The 22,476-nt window shown below is 41.1% G+C and overlaps 1 protein-coding gene across 18 annotated transcripts in view; it reads right to left on the minus strand.

Moving 5' to 3' along the window:
- dtna (dystrobrevin, alpha) overlaps positions 1-21,235 on the minus strand; it is a 38,650-nt gene extending 17,415 nt beyond the window's left edge. For 4 of the 18 annotated variants that reach the window (XM_031806894.1, XM_031806896.1, XM_031806891.1 and 1 more), the window contains exons 1-13: positions 14,582-14,804; positions 10,870-10,937; positions 10,437-10,517; positions 10,108-10,321; positions 9,080-9,165; positions 5,790-5,944; positions 4,430-4,535; positions 3,752-3,918; positions 3,365-3,489; positions 2,729-2,737; positions 2,003-2,086; positions 1,612-1,695; positions 65-160 (exon numbers count right to left, since the gene is read on the minus strand). In XM_031806894.1, the coding sequence (XP_031662754.1) occupies positions 65-160; positions 1,612-1,695; positions 2,003-2,086; positions 2,729-2,737; positions 3,365-3,489; positions 3,752-3,918; positions 4,430-4,535; positions 5,790-5,944; positions 9,080-9,165; positions 10,108-10,321; positions 10,437-10,517; positions 10,870-10,937; positions 14,582-14,598 (1,292 nt within the window). In that variant the 5' untranslated portion in view covers positions 14,599-14,804. Of the gene's footprint in view, positions 1-64; positions 161-1,611; positions 1,696-2,002; positions 2,087-2,728; positions 2,738-3,364; positions 3,490-3,751; positions 3,919-4,429; positions 4,536-5,789; positions 5,945-9,079; positions 9,166-10,107; positions 10,322-10,436; positions 10,518-10,869; positions 10,938-13,598; positions 13,750-14,581; positions 14,805-21,066 lie in introns of those variants that run through there. The other 14 variants (XM_020462455.2, XM_020462460.2, XM_031806904.1 and 11 more) reach the window with 11 other exon arrangements.
- Positions 21,236-22,476: the final 1,241 nt, after the last annotated feature.

Below are 22,476 nucleotides of genomic sequence, written 5' to 3' on the forward strand. Positions count from 1 at the left end.
TTTTCTGAAGGCACTGTAGCTAGTAGTTTCCACTGTTACTTTACAGACAGGAATCCAGACTAACCATGACATGGGGTTGTGTTGTAGGAGATTCACATACAGCCCAATGAGAACATGTTCATCAGCCAGTCTATCGGCCACATCGAGACTGTAGTTTAACCTGGAACAGTGTAGGGTTTCAGAACACAAACACAAACGGCACACATGATGAGAACAAGGAGAAAAGAGGACCGGACAAGAACAGGTCTGAAGAGAGACACAATGTCTTCTCAGTCATTGAATGTTTAATAGAAGAAAACACAAAACTGTGTTATGCTATCCCTGTTGTATTCTCTTTAGATACTAGAACTATGGATAGGAATGTGATGCTGTACCTGTACTGCATTTTCAAATCATTTACAGTACACAGAGAGAGAGAAAAACATGCATTTATATCTCTAATCCTGTATCATAATCCCTTTATGGGAATTGTTATCTGAATAGACAGTGTTTAGGTTTTCAACTGTGAAAGTACTATGTCAAAACATTGAAAAACTGTGAAAGTAAATGAATGTCAAAACATTGATATGTCGTTCATTTGACATTTTGAAAAATGTGCTAAATAACCTATAGCGGCAAGATGCAAAGCGTCGTCATGCACTAACTGCCACTATGTCTGATAAAGCTAATGATTTCAATAATATTGTCAAGACAAGAATGAGTGATTTTTGTACTGTTTGTTTACTACTGACTCACAAGACCAAAACCCCACCTTAACCACATCGTCAACAAATGACCCCGTACAACCTCTCCTAATCATCACATCCACTGAAGGTACATATCTTTAGAAACCTGGCTCTACAAATGAGGTCAGTGTTTAAACCAATGGAGCCCTTTGTCTCTTTCCTTAAACTAGCATCAAGTAGAGGTGCAGCTCCAATACATAGAGATGAGGACTCACTGACGCCAGATAACTATGCATGTAACTTCTCCTGTAAATTTCCCTGGCTCGCTCAGTGTGTGTGTGTGTGTGTGTATCTACCGTGCACTTGTACTATTCCTGAGTCCAAGGCTGACACTACCAGCCAGCGAAACAGAAAATAAAAGGATATAAAAAGTAAGTCAAAAGGAGTGTAGTTGTATGTTAATCATTGTAAAAGAAACTTGAGAGAGAGACTCCAAGCTAATATTGGTGACTTGGAGCAGTTAGCTTCACTCTCCCAGGTAACGTGGGACACGTATGAAAATGACTGTAATAGATACTCTACCCTAATGAATGGTCAATGGTCTTTGTTATGCATGCACTATCTAGCATCTTTCAAATAGCCCCTTGAGTATCACTGTGTAAAACCATCTACACTGTAGGAAACCAGAAGAGTGAATGGCTCCACTGGGACAATGAGCACTACAGTGTGCGCTCTATAATGACTATATCTACGTCTGAAATGGCACCATATTCACCATTAATAGAGCCCCACAGGCCTGAGCATGGTCAAAAGTAATGCGCTATATAAGAAATATTGTTCCATTTCAATTAAAGCCTATATCTATATAAATTAGTTTGTGCATGCATTTGAGTCACCAAACCATTCTCACAGGCAGTAGGCACCCTTGGGTCACTGGGTTACTTACCCCCTTCCTTTCAACAGATCTGGAGCAGCCCTAGCCAACTGTTTTCTCTGCTCAGCTTCATTATTCTTGGTTTTATAAGGCAAGCTATTTACACCAGACAAAAGAGTGAGACCGCGAAAGGAGCAACACACACAAACACAACAATTGACCCAGGCACACACAAACACAACACTCACCTCCACCAACACTCTACCCTGTACCAACCAGCCAGATACAACCATACAGGTTTACAGAAATAAGGACTGGTTAGTAGAATTCATACGGGTATATGTGGACTTTCAGGGGACTTAAGTGGATGTAGTAATCTTTAATCATGACGAATATGTACAGTCAGGTAACCTGATTCTGCATATACGGCCTCGTTGCAGTCTTTCTGATCTCAGATACTTACTTCTTAGTGGAGTAAGGGTTCCCTGACGTGGGCATGGAGTGGGAGAGCATGAAGTCATTGGTGCTGTTCATTGGTCTGGGAGGCCTGTGCAGGAGACAAACTGTATTATGTTCAAACAGCCAACATGACAGAGAGTCTGTGTGTGTGTGTGGGAGAGAGAGAGATAGTGTGTGTGTGTGTGTGTGTGTGTGTGTGTGTGTGTGTGTGTGTGTGTGTGTGTGTGTGTGTGTGTGTGTGTGTGTGTGTGTGTGTGTGTGTGTGTGTGTGTGTGTGTGTGTGCCTGTGTGTGTGTGCCTGTGTCTTTCTGATCTAGGTCTCAGAAGGCTGACGGAGCATTGAATGGGTCTGGGGAGTCAGGGCAGTTTCTGATTGTGACAATATTGTTATGTAAACAATGCGTGGGTGTGGATTCCCTCTTCACTCATCCAAAGGTCATTGACTCCTCATAATCTTATTGTTTACATGACCTAAAAAGGTATTCACATGTGGCACAAAGGAAAGTTGGGATAACTGATGCAGAAATCGGTAGTAAACTGCACACAAGTAGGTTGTGCTAAAACTGAAGTGACTTTAAGGAGCTACAGGGCATAGTATACTGGGACAAAATAATATTGCACTAGCTACTAGTAATATATTACACTACCTTCTATATTACTTGAGTTGATCTAATTAAATGTACTACAGGCATTTCTACATATTCTAGGCAAATATTCAAAGCAAACTTACCAAGTGTCTCTATTTTGCAGCAAGAAAAGAACAAAGACATTTGTTACGATCACCCATGCATGCACTACAAAGGCCACAGTGAAGTGGTACAACTGAATTCACTTCCACATGAAAAGGGTCTAGATGACCAAATCAATTTCTGTCTGTCAGCCATTAGAATGAATTGCCACTCGTTTCCCACACTACAGACTGGGCTCAGCTTAGCTCTTAAGGGTTTGTATAAGAATGTATCAAAGACATACTGTAGTTCTAGAAGACCTTGTCCTCATATAGTCTTTTTTGATTTTCCCACAAGAAACTGAGCAAAGATAAAACATCTGTTTTACCAATTGTGGTTATTCCTACAGCTAACATGAATTGATCATGTGCATCCGACAACTGACTGATTGTTATTACTTGAGTGTTAGAAGCATGTAGTGTAATGTATATAAGGCAATTACAAAACATGTAGATATACAGTACGTACAATTCACAACGTTTCAACATTTACTTTGGGGATAAGGGGCTAGTTAGGGATGATGGGATGGATATGAAATGTATTGAAATTGAAAAGGAGGATTGTGCTATAGAATACAAGTTTTACTATGTTACTGTAGGAATATAATAGAATACCTATACAACTCACACCATACTTACACAATGTGGGCTAGGTTCAGAGGTTTCTCTGGCATGTCGGGAAACATAGGGTGTAAAGGTTCTCTGCTGGATGCACAGCTCAGAGACTTGCTGAGAGCATTAGATAACTTCTTAGCAGGCGATTTCTGGGAGAAACCCAAAAAGATGCTACGTCTGATTTCGAGAGGGCAGGGAGAGGCACTTAAAAACAGAGTAATGACTTTCAAAAATTTGATACAGGACTAGATGTCATTGACCAAAATGTAAGAGAATCGAATCACAGTCTCATCACCATCCCCATAGCATTGCATTGGGTGAAGCAAAGCAGAAATGGCTGCTGCACTGGCTGGCTGGCCTGATGCTGTCATCCCCCCCCCCCCTCTCTCCCCACCCCATCACCCCCCTTACCCATGACGTGTACTCCTTCATTTGGTGCTGGTTGCTATGGGAACCGCTGGCATGCCCCCTCCAGAAGCAGTCCTGACACAGCTGGTAATTATGACATTGCTGGCAGCGGTAGCGGAAACCCATCATACTCTCACTGTGGCAGTAAGAGCACTCGACCGGGTGGAACACTGCAGGGGGCATGGCACACACACAAACATGTGCACGCACACAGACATACAAACACGTGCATGGGGATGCACGTACACACACACATACACACACACGTGCATATATATACCACACACACAGACACACACACACACACACCAAAGGTTGTTGATACAAATACATATTTGGTGCAACCAATATCTTTATAAAAAAAACCAATGGCACTGGGATGTTTTGCAGGTCTATTAGACAGCATTCTTTTGATTTACATCAAATAAGGGAGGGTGTTCTGTGATCATCAGTGTGTGTAAGACTTTAATTCTGTTGTCAGTTCCTTGTCATTCATGAGGGGTTGGGAGGTGGGCGATGGTGGAAGGCTGCGTGTGTGTGCTCGCGCTCGGGCATGGGTTCCTGAGCATGTACTGTATGTCTACTGTGTAGTGACTCAATGCGATGATATGAGACAAAATGACCCATCATTCCTACCCGCAGCCATCCCATGAATGTGTTAAATATGCTGTGGTGGCTCACCATTCTCCACATTAGCCAAGCGATGCATGAGTGGTAACCACACCAGACACTGAGGAGGAGGGTCTGACATCAGCGTGTCCAGGAATGTGTTGAGGGAGACCTTTTTCTGTCAACATACAGTAGAGGACGGGGTTACACATCAAATACAGGTTTGGCATATGGGGTAGTAGTAGAAAGAAAATACAGTAATATGATGGGATGTTTTATACACAATTACAACATCCACCCACTATACAGTATCTATACCAATAGCGTGTTGTATACAGTGCATTCAGAAACTATTCAGACCCCTTCCCTTTTTCCACATTTTGTTACGTTACAGCCTTATTCATCGACCTACACACAATACCCCACAATGACAAAGTGAATTTTTTTTTTTTTTTTTTTTACAGAAATACATTATTTACAAAATTATTTACAAAATTGAACTCAGGTGCATCCTGTTTCCATTGATTCTCCTTGATATGTTTCTGCAACTTGATTGGAGTCCACCTGTGGTAAATTCAATTGATTGGGCATGATTTGGAAAGGCACACACCTGACTATATAAGGTCCCACAGTTGACAGAGCATGTCAGAGAAAAAACCAAGCCATGAGATCGAAGAAATTGTCCGTAGAGCTCTGAGACAGGAATGTGTCGAGGCACGGATCTGAGGAAGGGTACCAAAAAATGTCTGCAGCATTGAAGGTCCCCAAGAACACAGTGGCCTCCATCATTCTTAAGTGGAATAAGTTTGGAACCACCAAGACTCTTCCTAGAGCTGAGGGATGGGGGGAAAGGGGCCTTGGTCAGGAAGATGACCAAGAACCCAATGGTCACTCTGACAGAGATCCAGAATTCCTCTCTGGAGATGGGAGAACCTTCCAGAAGTACAACCATCTCTGCAGCACTCCACAAATCAGGCCTTTATGGTTGAGTGGCCAGATGGAAGACACTCCTCAGTAAAAGGCACAAGACAGCCCGCTTGGAGTTTGCCAAAAGGCACCTAAAGAACTCTCAGACCAAGCTTGTAGTCTCATACCCAAGAAAACTCGAGGCTGTAATCGCTTCCAAAGGTGCTTCAACAAAGTACTGAGTAAAGGGTCTGAATAGTTATGCAAATACGATAATTTAAAAACAATTTTTTATACATTTGCAAAAATGTCTAAAAACCAGTTTGCTTTGTCATTATGGGGTATTGTGTGTAGACTGATGAGGAATAAAACATACATAATCAATTTTAGAATAAGGCTGTAACGTAACAAAATGTGGAAAAAGTCAAGGAGAAAAAGTCAAGGGGTCTGAATACTTTCCAAATGCACTGTACATTCAATTTACTTGAAAATTGATGTTCATTTTTTGTGTAGATGGGACTCTCACCTGTTGTGCAAAGCAAGTTCTTGTGGCTTGCTCAGTATAGCCAAAGGAAGGTGCCTCAAAAACAGTCATTGGTAATTTGAGAACCTCCCTCAGAAACTGGTCAAATTGGGAGTATACCATTATGCCACCAGGGTCTGATATCTGTGAAAAAATATCTGGGCAGAAAATGGGGGGGGGTTACTCCAAAATATATAATTAATTGATCAAATTAATTGTCAGCTGTCACCATTGTTAGCTAATTGCAGCAATAGGCAGTGCAATCACTGAAACTAAAACTAAAACAAATGAGAGCTGGGTAGCAATCCGTAGTAATTACCACAAAACATAAGCTAAAATGCCCTAACCCATCATTTACTTTCCCTATGAGTAGCTGTGGCTGCTCTGCTGCAATAAATTTGTGGATTAAGTAATAAGCCCTATCCTTTTTATTATAAATAATTACTTCTCCCAGCCATGAATAGTTATTTGGTATTTGTTTCATTATTTGTCCATTGTTGATATAGTCCAAACCTAATCCCAATTGAGATGTTGTGGAAGGACTTAAAACGAGCAGTTCATACTTGAAAACCCCAAAATGAGAGTTAAAGCAGTTCTGCATATGCAAGTGGGCCAAAATTCCTTCACAGCGATGTGAGAGACCGATTAACAACTATAGGAAGCATTTGGTTGCAGTCATTGCAGCTAAAGGTGACACGACTAGTTTTTGAGTGTAAGGGGGAAATGACTTTTTCACACAGGGGCATTGGGTGTTGCATAACTTTGTTAATTAAATAAATATAAGTAGTATATCTTTTTTTGTTATTTGCAAACTCAGGTTCCCTTTATCTAGTATTAGGTTTTGGTTGAAGATCTGATAACATTCAGTATCAAAAATATGCTAAAATTGAGAAAATCAGAAAGGGAGGCAAATACTTTTTCACGGGACTGTAGGCCTATGATACGTCAAAGGGACTGTAGGCCTATGATACGTCAAAGGGACTGTAGGCCTATGATACGTCAAAGGGACTGTAGGCCTATGATACGTCAAAGGGACTGTAGGCCTATGATACGTCAAAGGGACTGTAGGCCTATGATACGTCAAAGGGACTGTAGGCCTATGATACGTTAAAGGGACTGTAGGCCTATGATACGTCAAAGGGACTGTAGGCCTATGATACGTCAAAGGGACTGTAGGCCTATGATACGTCAAAGGGACTGTAGGCCTATGATACGTCAAAGGGACTGTAGGCCTATGATACGTCAAAGGGACTGTAGGCCTATGATACATCAAAGGGACTGTAGGCCTATGATACGTCAAAGGGACTGTAGGCCTATGATACGTCAAAGGGACTGTAGGCCTATGATACGTCAAAGGGACTGTAGGCCTATGATACGTCAAAGGGACTGTAGGCCTATGATACGTCAAAGGGACTGTAGGCCTATGATACGTCAAAGGGACTGTAGGCCTATGATACGTCAAAGGGACTGTAGGCCTATGATACGTCAAAGGGACTGTAGGCCTATGATACGTCAAAGGGACTGTAGCCTACTGTTCAGATGGGTTAAATGGAAACTGAAATCTGAACACTGACTGTAGGTCTACAACCTCTCACATAGCCTTAATATTAACTCCCTCAGAATGAAACATTTCTTGCAGTAAAATGATACACCAAATGTGGGCTACATTTGAACTTGGGAACAGGCGTGGAGAAATGTATTTCTTTCGGCATCTTGAGAGAATGTGAATGTGCAGTTAGATATTGTCTGTGGAGGTGCTATCTTAATCAGCATCATAAAAGCTGATCATATTGCAACCACATAAAATATGCATCCAAGCCAAACTGAAATCTTATCAGAAACATGTTGGGTCGTTTTCACAGCTTTCTATTTCCTTACAACTGGTCAAACTGATGTCATTTGGAAATGTTTCTAAGAAAATATTTCCCGTTTCTTTAGGGTTATTGCATTTTCTCCCTGGTCCCTAAACATCTATGAAAGAATCAGAGATGACAGAGCAAACTTGACCAATCTCAACTAGATTGAAGCTTTCATTCTATTGATCTATTACATTATTCTGGTGAGCAAGGGTCTTCTAGGGCAACATACATTGAGTATACAAAACATTGAGAAATCTTTCCATTACAGACCGACCAGGTGAATTCAGGTGAAAGCTATGATCCCTTATTGATGTCACTTGTTAAATCCACTTCAATCACTGTAGATGAAGAGAAAGCGACCGGTTAAAGAAGGCCTTTTAAGCCTTGAGACAATTGAGACATGGATTGTGTATGTGTTCCATTCAGCGGGTGAATGGGAAAAACAAAAGATTTAAGTGCCTTTGAACCAGTGGAGGCTGCTGAGGAGGGAGGACGGCTCATAATAATGGCTGGAACAGAGCAAATGGAATGGCATTAAACCATGTGTTGGTTTGATACCATTCCACTGATTCCGCTCCAGCCATTATCACGAGCCCGTCCTATCCAATTAGAAAGTGCCAACAGTGCATTGAACGGGGTATGGTAGTAGGCACCAGGCACACTGGTTTGTGTCAAGAACTGTAACACTGCTAGGTTTTTCAATAATGGTCCACCACCTAAAGGACATCCAGCCAACTTGACGCAACCGTAGGAAGCATTGGAGTCAACATGGGCCAGCATCCCTGTGGAACGCTTTCGACACCTCGTAGAGTCCATGTCCAGACAAATTGAGGCTGTTCTGAGGGAGAAAGGTGTGCGTGCAACTCAATAATAGGAAGGTGTTCTTAATGTTTTGCACACTCAGTGTATAATAAGAGAAGATAAGCTGCATGTATCTAATTATAGACAATTTGACAAACAAATAGCCTACCAAAAATGTCTGAAATTATATGCAACAACATAAATCAGGCAAAGATATCCTGCACCCCCTTGTCAAAAAATCACTCCGCTGTCTCTGACTGTAGCCTACAGGGCATTTTCTGTCTTAGCAGGTTAGGGTCAGGTGCAGGCCTCAGATTTTCACTTTATCACATATAGTCCGGCGGTTTCAGATGTGTTATTAGCAATTGCGGGAGGGTGCAGGTGCACAAACAGCTGACCCACGCACCACTAATGCCCACATCATTCCAACACAGAAAATATGCTTTTTAGCATACTCAATTAGCATTTCTTGGAAGGAAAACCATTTCACTAATATTGTAAATAATTATAGGTCATATTTAATAGAAATCTGTAAACACTGGACAGTAATGTTGGGCAAATCATTCTCTGTAAATGATTAATTCATCTTAATCGTAATCTACAATCTTAAGAAATATTAACCATGTATCTTACATCTTAATTTATCCAAAATCTTCCCTCCGCAGATGGTTGCCAGGGCCATCTTCACAACAAAGACAGAGATTTTTCCGAGGCTTTCCCTAAAAGAAGAAATGTGTTTAGTGTTTTTTCAGATTTGTATAATTTGTATAATTTGTGTATTTGTGAAAAGGTCAAGAATATGCAGTACAATGATAATACCTGCAATAACCTAAACACTTTCACATTCAAGGTGCTACCCCTAGGATTTTTTTGGTATTTTTGTATTATAATTTCTGAAAATGTCTATTAATATATCTGGCGCTAATAGTGGAATGATAGTGTTTCACAGTATGACTTACATTCTTTTGAATGGTTGTGATACTCGCCTATTGATTTCTCCCACCGGAGCAGCATCTGTTGTCAAACTGGGAAAGCTGTTCTGACTTTGTGGCTGTGTTATCTAGTGGAAATCGCTCTGTCATTTCCCGGTTGCTACAATTCTACACTGTTCCCTCAATTTCAGTTTATGTGAGAAAACAAGGTCAGAACAGCTTTCCCGGTTTGACAGATGATACTCTGGCAGGAGAAATAAATAGACGAATATCACAGCCAATCACAACACTAGCGGGTAAGTAATACTGTGAAACATTATTATTCCACTATTAGTGCCAAATATATTATGAACATTTTCTGAAATTACAACGCAAAAATGACCAAAAATCCTGTGTAGCACCTTTAAGTTGCTCTTATACACTGTAATTACAGCAGTAAAAACAAGCAGAAATGGTTCAACTGTATTTATCATCATCACTATGTCATTTTCACTGTTTACTTTCTCTTGTCTTTCATCAGAACTAAAGATGTATCACTTGACACAAGACTATTGTGAGACCATTACATTGTTAAAACAACAGTCAGTCTGGATTTCGTTCTCCCATGAATGACTGTGTGTGAACAGACGCCACACACACCACACACGTACACAAACACATCCAACACAATTGCCCCATAATCACGCTCAGTGACCGTCACACAGTGATGCGGTCATGGTGGATCCTCACGGGTCATAGGCAGCCAGCAGGAAGTTGAGCAGCATACTGATGGACTGTTCCACATTGATCTGGTGGGTGGTGGGCATGCGCTTGTTGAGCTGGTAGAAGATGGTGGAGAGTATTGCTTCCAGGCGAGCCACAGTGAACTCTGTGTTGAGGTCCATGGTGTTCAGGCCGTTCTCTCTGAACGCCTCAATCACATTCCAGATGTCCACCAAATGGACTGTGAAAAGACAGAATAGAAATGCACAGACACGTTTCCCTTTTAGCTACGTGTTTTCAGAGACACAAGACAATCCCAATCAAACCTCAGACAGAGGACATCACGCCATACTCACGGTTGCATTTCTTCTGAACGAATCTGAGTTTGCAAGCTGTCCTATACGTGGACAATCTTATGGAATCCAACTCTTGTGCCCCTGTAGGAAAAAATAAATTTGTGTGCAAGGTAATATGGCGGACAGTAACACAGGAATGCTGGTGATGATGAGACTTTGTGGAGCTACTGGGGGAAGAGTGTTGCTTCACACACTGTCCATGCAGAGTGCATCCATGTGGTCATTAACAATAGATTCCTGTCTATTATTGCTAATGAAAGTAAGCTGTGTTGGCCTATATTGGATCCTATACTGGAATCTTTCTTTGAGGTAGCATGGTAAATGACTTGGTAAATGTTATTAATAACCTGGTGAATGTTGTTATTATGCATACAACAGTTATAATACTTTGAGTGTGGTTCACTACTTTTCAGAGATCGCCCTGTACACTTACGCATCTCTGCGAACAGTTGTCGTCTCTCCGCCATTATGTCACCACTCCTCCCACGATCTTCAATCATTCTGATCAGGAGGAAACAGATGATATGAGGTTAGTGTTAGGACAAAGACAAACACACTATCCAGGACACACTTCCACACTCCATCCCACAGGTGGCAGTGTCTAGGTGCTGAGCCAAGGCTCGATAAGCATATCAGGTACTGTCAATTAGGATTGTCAGTCAATGTCCCAGCTTGCAAGCCACGAAGCTGCTGGTTTTGCTTGGTGGCCATCAGGCTTTCCGTTTGTTTTTGAGTCTTTACTTTGGGCATGCCTTTGGTGTTTTTCCTTTTTGGACATATTTCTGTTTTGTCACCATCTGAGCAAATAATAATCTGCTTGGACTGGCCAACCAAGAGGTCAAGAGAGACAGAGCTAGCCTTGGACCAAGGTAAGGTTGCTGTCTCCCTGGGCACATGTGCATCCAACACGGTCCTCAAACACTGATTTCTCACATTCAAGCAGCCATTCATTCAGGTTACAGACAATGTAGCTAGGCCTAACACCCCTAGACATAACGAGTGCAGCAAAATCAGTAGGCTAGTTATTGGTTTCTTAAAACTGTTCATGAGTAATGACTTACACTCACTGGGCCATGACAGTTTGAATTAAAATAATACACATTTATTTTAATCTTTCAGTACTTGAGTCCTAATAGTGACACGTTTGTAATGGATCAATGATTAGGTCATTATTGTGTGCAGACAATACAATATTGCTTCCCAGGTGGTCATTTTACAACAAAAAAAATACATGAACGTAACACTACTAACTCAACAGCTTTAGTAGTTGTAGTATTACTCATAGTAGTGCCACTGTTCAGCCGCAACTACTATCATTTAATGTACACTACCGTTCAAAAGTTTGAGGTCACTTAGAAATGTCCTTGTTTTTGAAAGAAAAGCACTTTTTTTTTGTCCATTAAAATAACATCAAATTGATCAGAAACACAGTGTAGACATTGTTAATGTTGTAAATGACTATTGTTGCTGGAATATCTACATAGGCGTACAGAGGCTCATTATCAGTAACCATCACTCCTGTGTTTCAATGGCACGTTGTGTTAGCTAATCCAAGTTTATTATTTTAAAAGGCAAAATGATCATTAGAAAACCCTTTTGCAATTATGTTAGCACAGCTGAAAGCTGTTGAAGCAATAAAACTGGCCTTCTTTAGACAAGTATCTGGAGCATCAGCATTAGTAGGTTTGATTACAGGCTCAAAATGGCCAAAAACAAAGAACTTTCTTCTGAAACTCATCAGTCTATTCTTGTTCTGAGAAATGAAGGCTATTCCATGCAAGAAATTGCCAAGAAACTGAAGATCTCTTACAATGCTGTGTACTACTCCCTTCACAGAACAGCGCAAACTAGAAAGAGGAGTGGGAGGCCCCAGTGCACAACTGATCAAGAGGACAAGTACAAGTGTTTAGTTTGAGAAACAGACGCCTGACAAGTCCTCAACTGACTTCATTAAATAGTACCCGCAAAACACAAGTCTCAATGTCAACAGTGAAGAGGCAACTCTGGATGCTGGCCTTCTAGGCAGAGTTACAAAGAAAAAGCCATATCTCAGACTGACCAATAAAAATAAAAGATTAAGATGGGCAAAAGAACACAGACACTGGGCAGAGGAAATTTGGAAAAAAGTGTTATGGACGGACAAATCTAAGTTTGAGGTGTTCAGATCACAAAGAGGAACAATTGTGAGACGCAGAAAAAATGAAAAGATGCTGGAGGAGTGCTTGACGCCACCTGTCAAGCATGGTGGAGGCAATGTGATGGTATTGGGGTGCTTTGGGGATGGTAAAGTGGGAGATTTGTACAGAATAAAAGGGATCTTGAAGAAGGGAGGCTATCACTACATTTTTGGAACGCCATGCCATACCCTGTGGACGGTGCTTAATTAGAGCCAATTTCCTCCTACAACAAGAGAATGATCCAAAGCACAGCTCCAAATGATGCTCGAACTATTTAGGGAAGAAGCAGTCAGCTGGTATTCTGTCTATACTGGAGTGGCCAGCACTGTCACCGGATCTCAACCCTTTTGAGCTGTTGTGGGAGCAGCTTGACCGCATGGTATGTAAGAAGTGCCCATCAAGCCGATCCAATTTGGGGTGAAATCTCTTCAGATTACCTCAACAAATTGACAACTAGAATGCCAAAGGTCTGCAAGGCTGTAATTGCTACAAATGGAGGATTTTTGACGAAAGCAAAGTTTGAAGGTCACAACGATTATTTCAATTAAAAATCATTATTTATAACCTTGTCAACGTCTTGACTCTATTTCCTATTCATTTTGCAACTCATTTTCATGTATGTTTTTATGGAAAACAAGGACATTTCTAAGTGACCCCACATTTTTGAACGGTAGTGTACATGCTAGTCTCAATGCAACACTACAGTACTAAGTGTCTGACACCCCTTCTACAACAGCAACACTACCATCCTCTTGGTTATCTCTACGTACTGTATCACCATCCACACTCTATCTTAGTTCACTTCATAGCCTGAATCACCACAAGATACTGTATCATTAGTTCCAAAAGTCCTTCACTAAACATAATCTGTGACATGACTGACACAACCCAGAGTCATTTTTTCCATCAACGCTAATAACTTTTGACCACCTCACACTGCCCATTTTCACTTGAATAAATGGCAACATGACACATAATTTCTTACCTGGTGGCCGTCAGGACATATTAAATAATATTTTATTTTTTTAACTGTAGCCTGCGGACAGTCCCTACAGGGCATTGAAAAACTTGAGCGAGACAAGGACGAACGTTTCACAGCAGCTAGCGAATGCTCACACTATGCCTCGCTGCACACTGTCCAAGGAAATCTAATACACCTAGTCATGTGGTAAGTTGCCATGGTAGCAAAGAACCCAGTCACTCCATTCCTAAAAAAACAGGGTGCAATGCCCCCCCTTCTCTCTCACTTTAAATGGGACCAGATTTTGTGGAGCAAAACATCAATGACAACAAAATTATAAACGATTCATTATACTCTTTCTCCCACGACTGGCCACTTTTCATCAATAATGTAGAAGTTAATTGAATAATTAAATAAATATGCAAATATTATGCAGTGGCCTCAGGTTACATGCAGAAACTTCCAAATGTTTCATGCCAAATGCTAATTGAAGGTACTGTACACATACACAAAAATGAAAACAATTTCTGCACATAGACCCTTCTCTGCAGAGTAATGCCCTCTATGGTAACACTGGATCAAATTGGTAGCAAGTAGCGCATTCACTCCTAGACACTGTATTCACACAATAAAGATGACTGCAAACAAACATTATCTGTCTGTAATGTCAAGTTTTAGTTTAAGTAAGTTACAACAATGTTAAACACTTTTGAGTGAATCATTCATTAATCATCCAAGCACAATCTACTTGAGTCTCATATAGTACAACAAACGCATAGCAACTAACTAACTAATAATAACAATGTAACATACTCAAACTGCCAATTCATATCACAAAGGAACAGAGCCAAGCTCTTGTGCCAAGTATTTGACCTTACGAATGCTATTCTAAATCTGTGAAATAAATAGCTAAGATTGACACAAACTACTATTCCCCTGTTGAAGATTGAAAACAACCACAAGCAACACAACTCAGGAGATAACAAACTTGTCAATGTTGAACATACCCTTCAGAATGTACCATGGTCCTCTGTTTCCTTGTCTGTCTGTGTGCTACTCCAAAGGCTTGTCATTCTTGATAACAACTGTACAGAGTATATAAAGCCCTCTCTACCAGGCAAACATGACAACAAAAAGCAGCCAGCCCCAGTTGGAAGGGGTTAGCTTAGCTACAGTCACATATCTGAAATTAGAAACTGTCAGGACACTGGTTGTGCTGCTGCCTCTATCTTTAACTTCAAATGAGCAGGCTTGACATTCTTGTACAGCTTTACTGGCTCTCCAGTTGCAGCCCCTTCCAACCTCTCACTTGGCGCCCACCCAGCGAGCATTACTCTTGCTCTGTGCTAGCGTCACATACACTTGCAGTATTAAAAATAAATGCCCTGAAATGAGCAAATCATTGTATACCATAAACATTGCAGATAACTTGTAACACTCCACCCCTGCCAGAATCAAACCAAGGCTATAAAGACAGTTTCTCTTAGCAATATTAAAACAATCACATTTCTTCCTGCAGTGGATAGATAAACTCTCTTGCCCAGTTATTAACTGAATTTCAGGCACGCTGAACCCTTCCCTTATAAGTCTCTTATGTATATTATGGCTTTTTTTTTTTACCACAGTCAAAGAAAGAAAAGCAAAGGGGTACAGTATTTCTGAGACATGAGCAGTTGTTTGAGTTATAGCCCTGTATTTCCCCATATTTTTCCCCACTTAGACATCAGCTATATATTGCAGCTGTTCATGCATTTACTTACATCCACTGATTGCCCAGTGTTATTTTACACCATAAGAATATAATTGATATCAGATTTATAACCACAGGGTAGAGCTGTGTGTAAAGATGCCTGCTTTGTTCAGTAATGAAGTTAACTGTACAACAATCGTCAACAAAAACACCCATCACATATTGAAATTGCAGGACCAGTCAAAAGTTTGGACACACCTACTCACTCAAGGGTTTTTCTGTATTTGTACTATTTTCTACGTTGTAGAATAACAGTGAAGACATCTAAACTATGAAAGAGCACACATGGAATCATGTAGTAACCAAAAAAGTGTTAAACAAATCAAAATATATTTTATATTTGAGTTTCTTCAAAAGTAGCCACCCCTTGCCTAGATGACAGCTTTGCACACTCTTGGCATTCTCTCAACCAGATTCATGAGGCAGTCACCTGGAATGCATTTTAATTAACAGGTGTGCCTTGTTTAAAGTGAATTTGTGGAATTCCTGTCCTTCTTAATGTGTTTGAGCCAATCAGTTGTGTTGTGACAAGGTACAGTAGGGGTGGTGTACAGAAGATTGCCCTATTTGGTAAAAGACCAAGTCCATGTTATGGCAAGAACAGCTCAAATAAGCAAAGAGAAATGACAGTCCATCATTACTTTAAGACATGAAGGTCAGTCAATCTGGAAAATGTAAAGTAAAAACTATCAAGCGCTATGATGAAACTGGCTCTCATGAAGACCGCCACAGGAAAGGAAGACCCAGAGTTACCTCTGATGCAGAGGATAAGTTCATTAGAGTTACCAGACTCAGACATTGCAACCCAAATAAATGCTTCACAGAGTTCAAGTAACAGACACATCTCTGCATCAACTGTTCAGAGGAGACTGTGTGAATCAGGCCTTCATGGTCAAATTGCTGCAAAGAAACCACTACTAAAGGACACCAATAATAAGAAGAGACTTTACTGGGCAAAGAAACACGAGCAATGGACATTAAACTGGTGGAAATCTGTCCTTTGGTCTGATGAGTCAAAATTTGGATTTTTGGTTCGTCGTGTTCAACCGCCGTGTTCTTGTGAGATGCAGAGTAGGTGAACGGATGATCTCTGTGTGTGTAGTTCCCACCGTGAAGCATAGAGGAGAAGGTGTGATGTTGTGGGGGTGCTTTGATGGTGACACTGGCTGTGATTTATTTAGAATTCAAGGCACATTTAACCAGCATGGCAACCACAGCATTCTGCAGCGATACGCCGTCCCGCCTGGTTTGTGCTTAGTTGGACTATCATTTGTTTTTTAACAGGACAATGATCCAACACACCTCCAGGCTGTGTAAGGGCTATCTGACCAAGAAGGAGAGTGTTGGAGTGATGCATCAGATGACCTGGCCTCCACAATCACCCGACTTTAACCCAATTGAGATGGTTTGGAATGAGTTGGACAGCAGAGTGAGGGAAAAGCAGCCAACAAGTGCTCAGCATATGTGGGAACTCCTTCAATAGTGTTAGAAAAGCATTCCAGGTTAAATTGGTTGAGCAAATGCCAAGAGTGTGCAAAGCTGTCATCAAGGCAAAGGGTGGCTACTTTGAAGAATGTCAAATATTAAATATATTTTGATTTGTTTAACACTTTTTTGGTTACTACATGATTCCATATGTGCTATTTCATAGTTTAGATGTCTTCACTATTATTCTACAATGTTGAAAATTGTGAAAAATAATGAAAAACCCTTGAATGAGTAGGTGTGTCCAAACCTTTGACTGGTACTGCATGTACAGTGCCTTGCGAAAGTATTCGGCCCCCTTGAACTTTGCGACCTTTTGCCACATTTCAGGCTTCAAACATAAAGATATAAAACTGTATTTTTTTGTGAAGAATCAACAACAAGTGGGACACAATCATGAAGTGGAACGACATTTATTGGATATTTCAAACTTTTTTAACAAATCAAAAACTTAAAAATTGGGCGTGCAAAATTATTCAGCCCCTTTACTTTCAGTGCAGCAAACTCTCTCCAGAAGTTCAGTGAGGATCTCTGAATGATCCAATGTTGACCTAAATGACTAATGATGATAAATACAATCCACCTGTGTGTAATCAAGTCTCCGTATAAATGCACCTGCACTGTGATAGTCTCAGAGGTCCGTTAAAAGCGCAGAGAGCATCATGAAGAACAAGGAACACACCAGGCAGGTCCGAGATACAGTTGTGAAGAAGTTTAAAGCCGGATTTGGATACAAAAAGATTTCCCAAACTTTAAACATCCCAAGGAGCACTATGCAAGCGATAATATTGAAATGGAAGGAGTATCAGACCACTGCAAATCTACCAAGACCTGGCCGTCCCTCTAAACTTTCAGCTCATACAAGGAGAAGACTGATCAGAGATGCAGCCAAGAGGCCCATGATCACTCTGGATGAACTGCAGAGATCTACAGCTGAGGTGGGAGACTCTGTCCATAGGACAACAATCAATCGTATATTGCACAAATCTGGCCTTTATGGAAGAGTGGCAAGAAGAAAGCCATTTCTTAAAGATATCCATAAAAAGTGTCGTTTAAAGTTTGCCACAAGCCACCTGGGAGACACACCAAACATGTGGAAGAAGGTGCTCTGGTCAGATGAAACCAAAATTGAACTTTTTGGCAACAATGCAAAACGTTATGTTTGGCGTAAAAGCAACACAGCCGTTCACCCTGAACACACCATCCCCACTGTCAAACATGGTGGTGGCAGCATCATGGTTTGGGCCTGCTTTTCTTCAGCAGGGACAGGGAAGATGGTTAAAATTGATGGGAAGATGGATGGAGCCAAATACAGGACCATTCTGGAAGAAAACCTGATGGAGTCTGCAAAAGACCTGAGACAGGGACGGAGATTTGTCTTCCAACAAGACAATGATCCAAAACATAAAGCAAAATCTACAATGGAATGGTTCAAAAATAAACATATCCAGGTGTTAGAATGGCCAAGTCAAAGTCCAGACCTGAATCCAATCGAGAATCTGTGGAAAGAACTGAAAACTGCTGTTCACAAATGCTCTCCATCCAACCTCACAAAAATACAGTTTTATATCTTTATGTTTGAAGCCTGAAATGTGGCAAAAGGTCGCAAAGTTCAAGGGGGCCGAATACTTTCGCAAGGCACTGTATGAATAGCAACCTATATAGCCTGTTAATACGAAGTCTCAACAATCTTGTGTTGTTTGTCGGGGAGTGTATTACACTGGGCTGCCCTGTCTCCAGTGGTGTAAAGTACTTAAGTAAAAAGTACTACTTAAATCGTTTTTTGGGGTATCTGCACATTACTTTACAATTTTATTTTTTACTTGTACTTTTACTCCACTACATTCCTAAAGAAAATAATGTACTTTTTACTCCATACATTCCCCCTTACACCCAAAAGTACTCATCACATTTTAAATGCTTAGCAGGACAGAAAATGGTCCAATTCACACACTTATCAAGCGAACATCCCTGGTCATCCCTAATGCCTCTGATCTGGTGGACTCACTAAACACAAATGCTTTGTTTGTAAAAGTGTTGGAGTGTGCCCCTGGCTATCCATACATTTAAAAAACAAGAAAATTGTACCATCTGTTTTGCTTAATATAATGAATTTTTAATAATTTGTACTTTTGATACGTAAGTATATTTTAGCAATTACATTTACTTTTGAGACTTAAGTATTTTTTTAAACCAAATACTTTGACTTTTACTCCAGTAGAATTTTACTGGTTGACTTTTACTTGAGTCATTTTCTAATAAGGTATCTTTACTTTTACTAAAGTATGACAATTGGGTACTTTTTCACCACTGCCTGTCTCTGAGTTGTACTAGTAAATGCTGTCTGCCTGTTGGGCCTCTGATCACCATGGTTCTTTGCTCCATAATACAGAAAGCATTCTATCCGTTTTTTAACATGTTTGTGGTTGTTGTTCCTGAACTGACCCTGTGTCCCAATGTGAGCTCCTTACTGGAAGAAAAAAAACTCTGATACTGGCTGCTTTACAAAGGTGATTAGTGAAACTGCTTCGGGAAATTGCTGCAACAACAGAAAAACTGGATCGGTGGGAATATGCTGATATTGACACAATATATACAAAAGTATGTGGACACCCATTCAAATGAGTGGATTTGGTTATTTCAGCCACACCAGTTGCTGACAGGCGTATAAAATCGAGCGCACCGCCATGCAATCTCCATAGACAAACACTGGCAGTAGCATGGCCTTACTGAAGAGCTCAGTGACTTTCAATGTGGCACTGTCATAGGATGCCACCTTTCTAACAAGTCAGTTCGTCAAATTTCTGCCCTGCTAAAGCTGTCCCGGTCAGCTGTAAGTGCTTTTATTGTGAAGTGAAAAATGTCTAGGAACAACAAACAACGGCTTAGCCATGGAATGGTAGGCCACACAAGCTCACAGAATGGGACCGGCAAGTGCTGAAGCGTGTAGCACGTAAAAATCATCTGTCCTCGGTTGCAACACTCACTACCAAGTTCCAACCTGCCTCTGGAAGCAATGCCAGCACAATAACTGTTCATCTGGAGCTTCATGAAATGGGTTTCCATGGCCGAGCAGCTGCACACAAGCCTAAGATCACCATGCGCAATGTCAAGCATCTGCAGGAGTGGTGTAAAGCTAGCAGCCATTGGACTCTGGAGCAGTGGAAACGCGTTTTCTGGAGTGATGAATCACACTTAACCATCTGGCAGTCCGACGGACTAATCTGGGTTTGGTGGATGCTAGGATAACACTACTTGCCCGAATGCATAGTACCAACTGTAAAGTTTGGTAGAGGAGGAATAATGGTCTGAGGCTGTTTTTCATGGTTTGGGCTAGGCCCCTTAGTTCCAGTGAAGGGACATCTTAATGCTACAGCATAATGTCATTCTAGACAATTCTGTGCTTCCAACTTTGTGGCAACAGTTTGGGGAAGGCCCTTTCCTGTTTCAGCATGATAATGCCCCAGTGCACAAAGCAAGGGCCATACAGAAATGGTTTGTCGAGATCGGTGTGGAAGAACTTGACTGGCCTGCAGAGCCCTGACCTCAAGCCCATCGAACACCTTTGGGATGAATTGGAATGCTGACTGCCAGGCCTAATCACCAAACATCAGTGCCCGACCTCACCAATGCTCTTGTAGAACATCTTGTGGACCATCCAATGGAATGCCTTCCCAGAAAAGTGGAAGCTGTTATAGCGGCAAAGGGGGGGCCCAACTCCATATTAATGTCCATGATTTTGGAATGAGATGTTTGAAGAGCAGGTGTCCACATATTTCTGGTCATGTAGTGTACCAAACTGTTAGTTGATGATGCCATAACAGTTTTACAAACGAGCCATGATAGCCATGTCAATGACTTGGTTACTTTAATTACAATGGATCCTGCTCAGCTCTGGTGTATTTCAGAAAGAACTGAGAAACACTATGGTTGACAGTGTGAAATACCAAGAGCATCATTGTCAACATTTCTTGTCAAACACACATGATGAGTGAAGAAAGGCAACAACAGGCTGTATATGACAGATTTATATGCACATCCATTGCGATAATCTGTATCCCATTATGACAGAGGCACTACAAATGAGGCATAATAACGGTAACCCCCAAATTGTCAATCCTTAAATTCTAACAGTTGACATGCAATTTGCCTCGGGATTCAAACAAATCTCGATCTCACTAGTTCCTATACAGTAACTTGGATTTTACACGAGTGATATTAAGGTCGTTCCAGTGCACTTGTGCTGTCTATACTTACCAGGATTTCGAGGAATAAAACTGCATTGTTTACATCCAGGATAGACGTGTCAGCCGTGTCCATAGATGTGATTACGATTAATTTAGGTCAATTGTACAATACCCCTAGAACGTTCTATTCCTGTAATTACGAACGCTTTTTGCAGCGGTGATGTGATGGAAATTTTCGAGTAGCGCAACCCAGCATTTGCCTCGAGTACGTGTGGCTTCTGCCGATGACGTAATGCGGAATCTCTTCACTTGCGTCAGTGTATTCTTTACAAATGTTGAAGTTGACAAAATAAACATACAAATACATATTGATTCAGCCATATACTTACTGTATAAACCCATTAATACAATGCACAGGAAGGATAAGTGCAGTCTGTGAAACCAAACCACATCTAAAAAATAATAATAAAAAAATGGTGAGAAACTGATGAGATAAATCTGTATCACATCAAAGTGTTTATAGTAACATATATGGCCAGTAAATAAGAAGTCTCAACAATTTGGTGTTGTCTGTCTGGGAGTGTATTACACTGGACTGCCCTGTCTAAGAGTTGTACTAGTCAGTGCTGACTGCTTGTGGGGTCTGTGGAAACAATCCCCATCTGATAAATACATTTTTTGAACGGTGAGAAACTGATGAGAGAAATTTGCATCACATCGGAGTCAGATAAGCACAGTTTAGAAATGAACAAATAAGACAAAACATCCTCCACATGCATAGCCTGGGAAACCGTTAGTGGGAGCTATTGATCTTCACTATCATCTATGTGACCAGCGGCTATTACGCTGGTGGCCCCCGGCGAACGGTTCGTACAAAAAACATCCTCCATTCAGAATGCAAAGTCATCGGTTTCCTCCTTAACTAGTTTTAATTGCGCGCCACTGTGGGAAAAAAAAGAAAAAAAAAGGCGTAATTTTCCACCACCATGCTAAAGTGGCTAATGCTACTTCATGATGTTGGCCACCTCAACTAAGGGTAAACAACCGACTGCTGCAACCGGATTGGCTGAACGCGGTAGGAAACATTCTGAAGTTGTCCAAAAATCTCAAAATGGTGGTGGAAAATTGTTTTATTAATACAGTACGCACATTAAAAAAACAATCACGCGGCACACCATTAAAGCAAGTTAAGGAGGAAACCGATGTATTTGCAGCCGGAATAGAGAATGCTTTACGTACGAACCGGTCGTCCAAAATCAATCTCGCTCTATTTTCTCCTACTTGCCGGCCACTGTGCTCCCTCTAACCACCGCATTTGCTAAAGAGTGGAAACGCCAACCGGATGCTTCAGATTTGTGCATCCGGTGAAACATCTGGATTGTTCTAGGCTGGGCACATTAAACCCAGCCAATAGTCGAGATCCATAGCCCACACTAGGCTGCACAAGGCTACCTCACAAAGATAGAGAGGATGCAGAGGA

This window comes from Oncorhynchus kisutch, linkage group LG27 (genome assembly GCF_002021735.2).
Source record: "Oncorhynchus kisutch isolate 150728-3 linkage group LG27, Okis_V2, whole genome shotgun sequence".
NCBI lineage: Eukaryota > Metazoa > Chordata > Actinopteri > Salmoniformes > Salmonidae > Oncorhynchus > Oncorhynchus kisutch.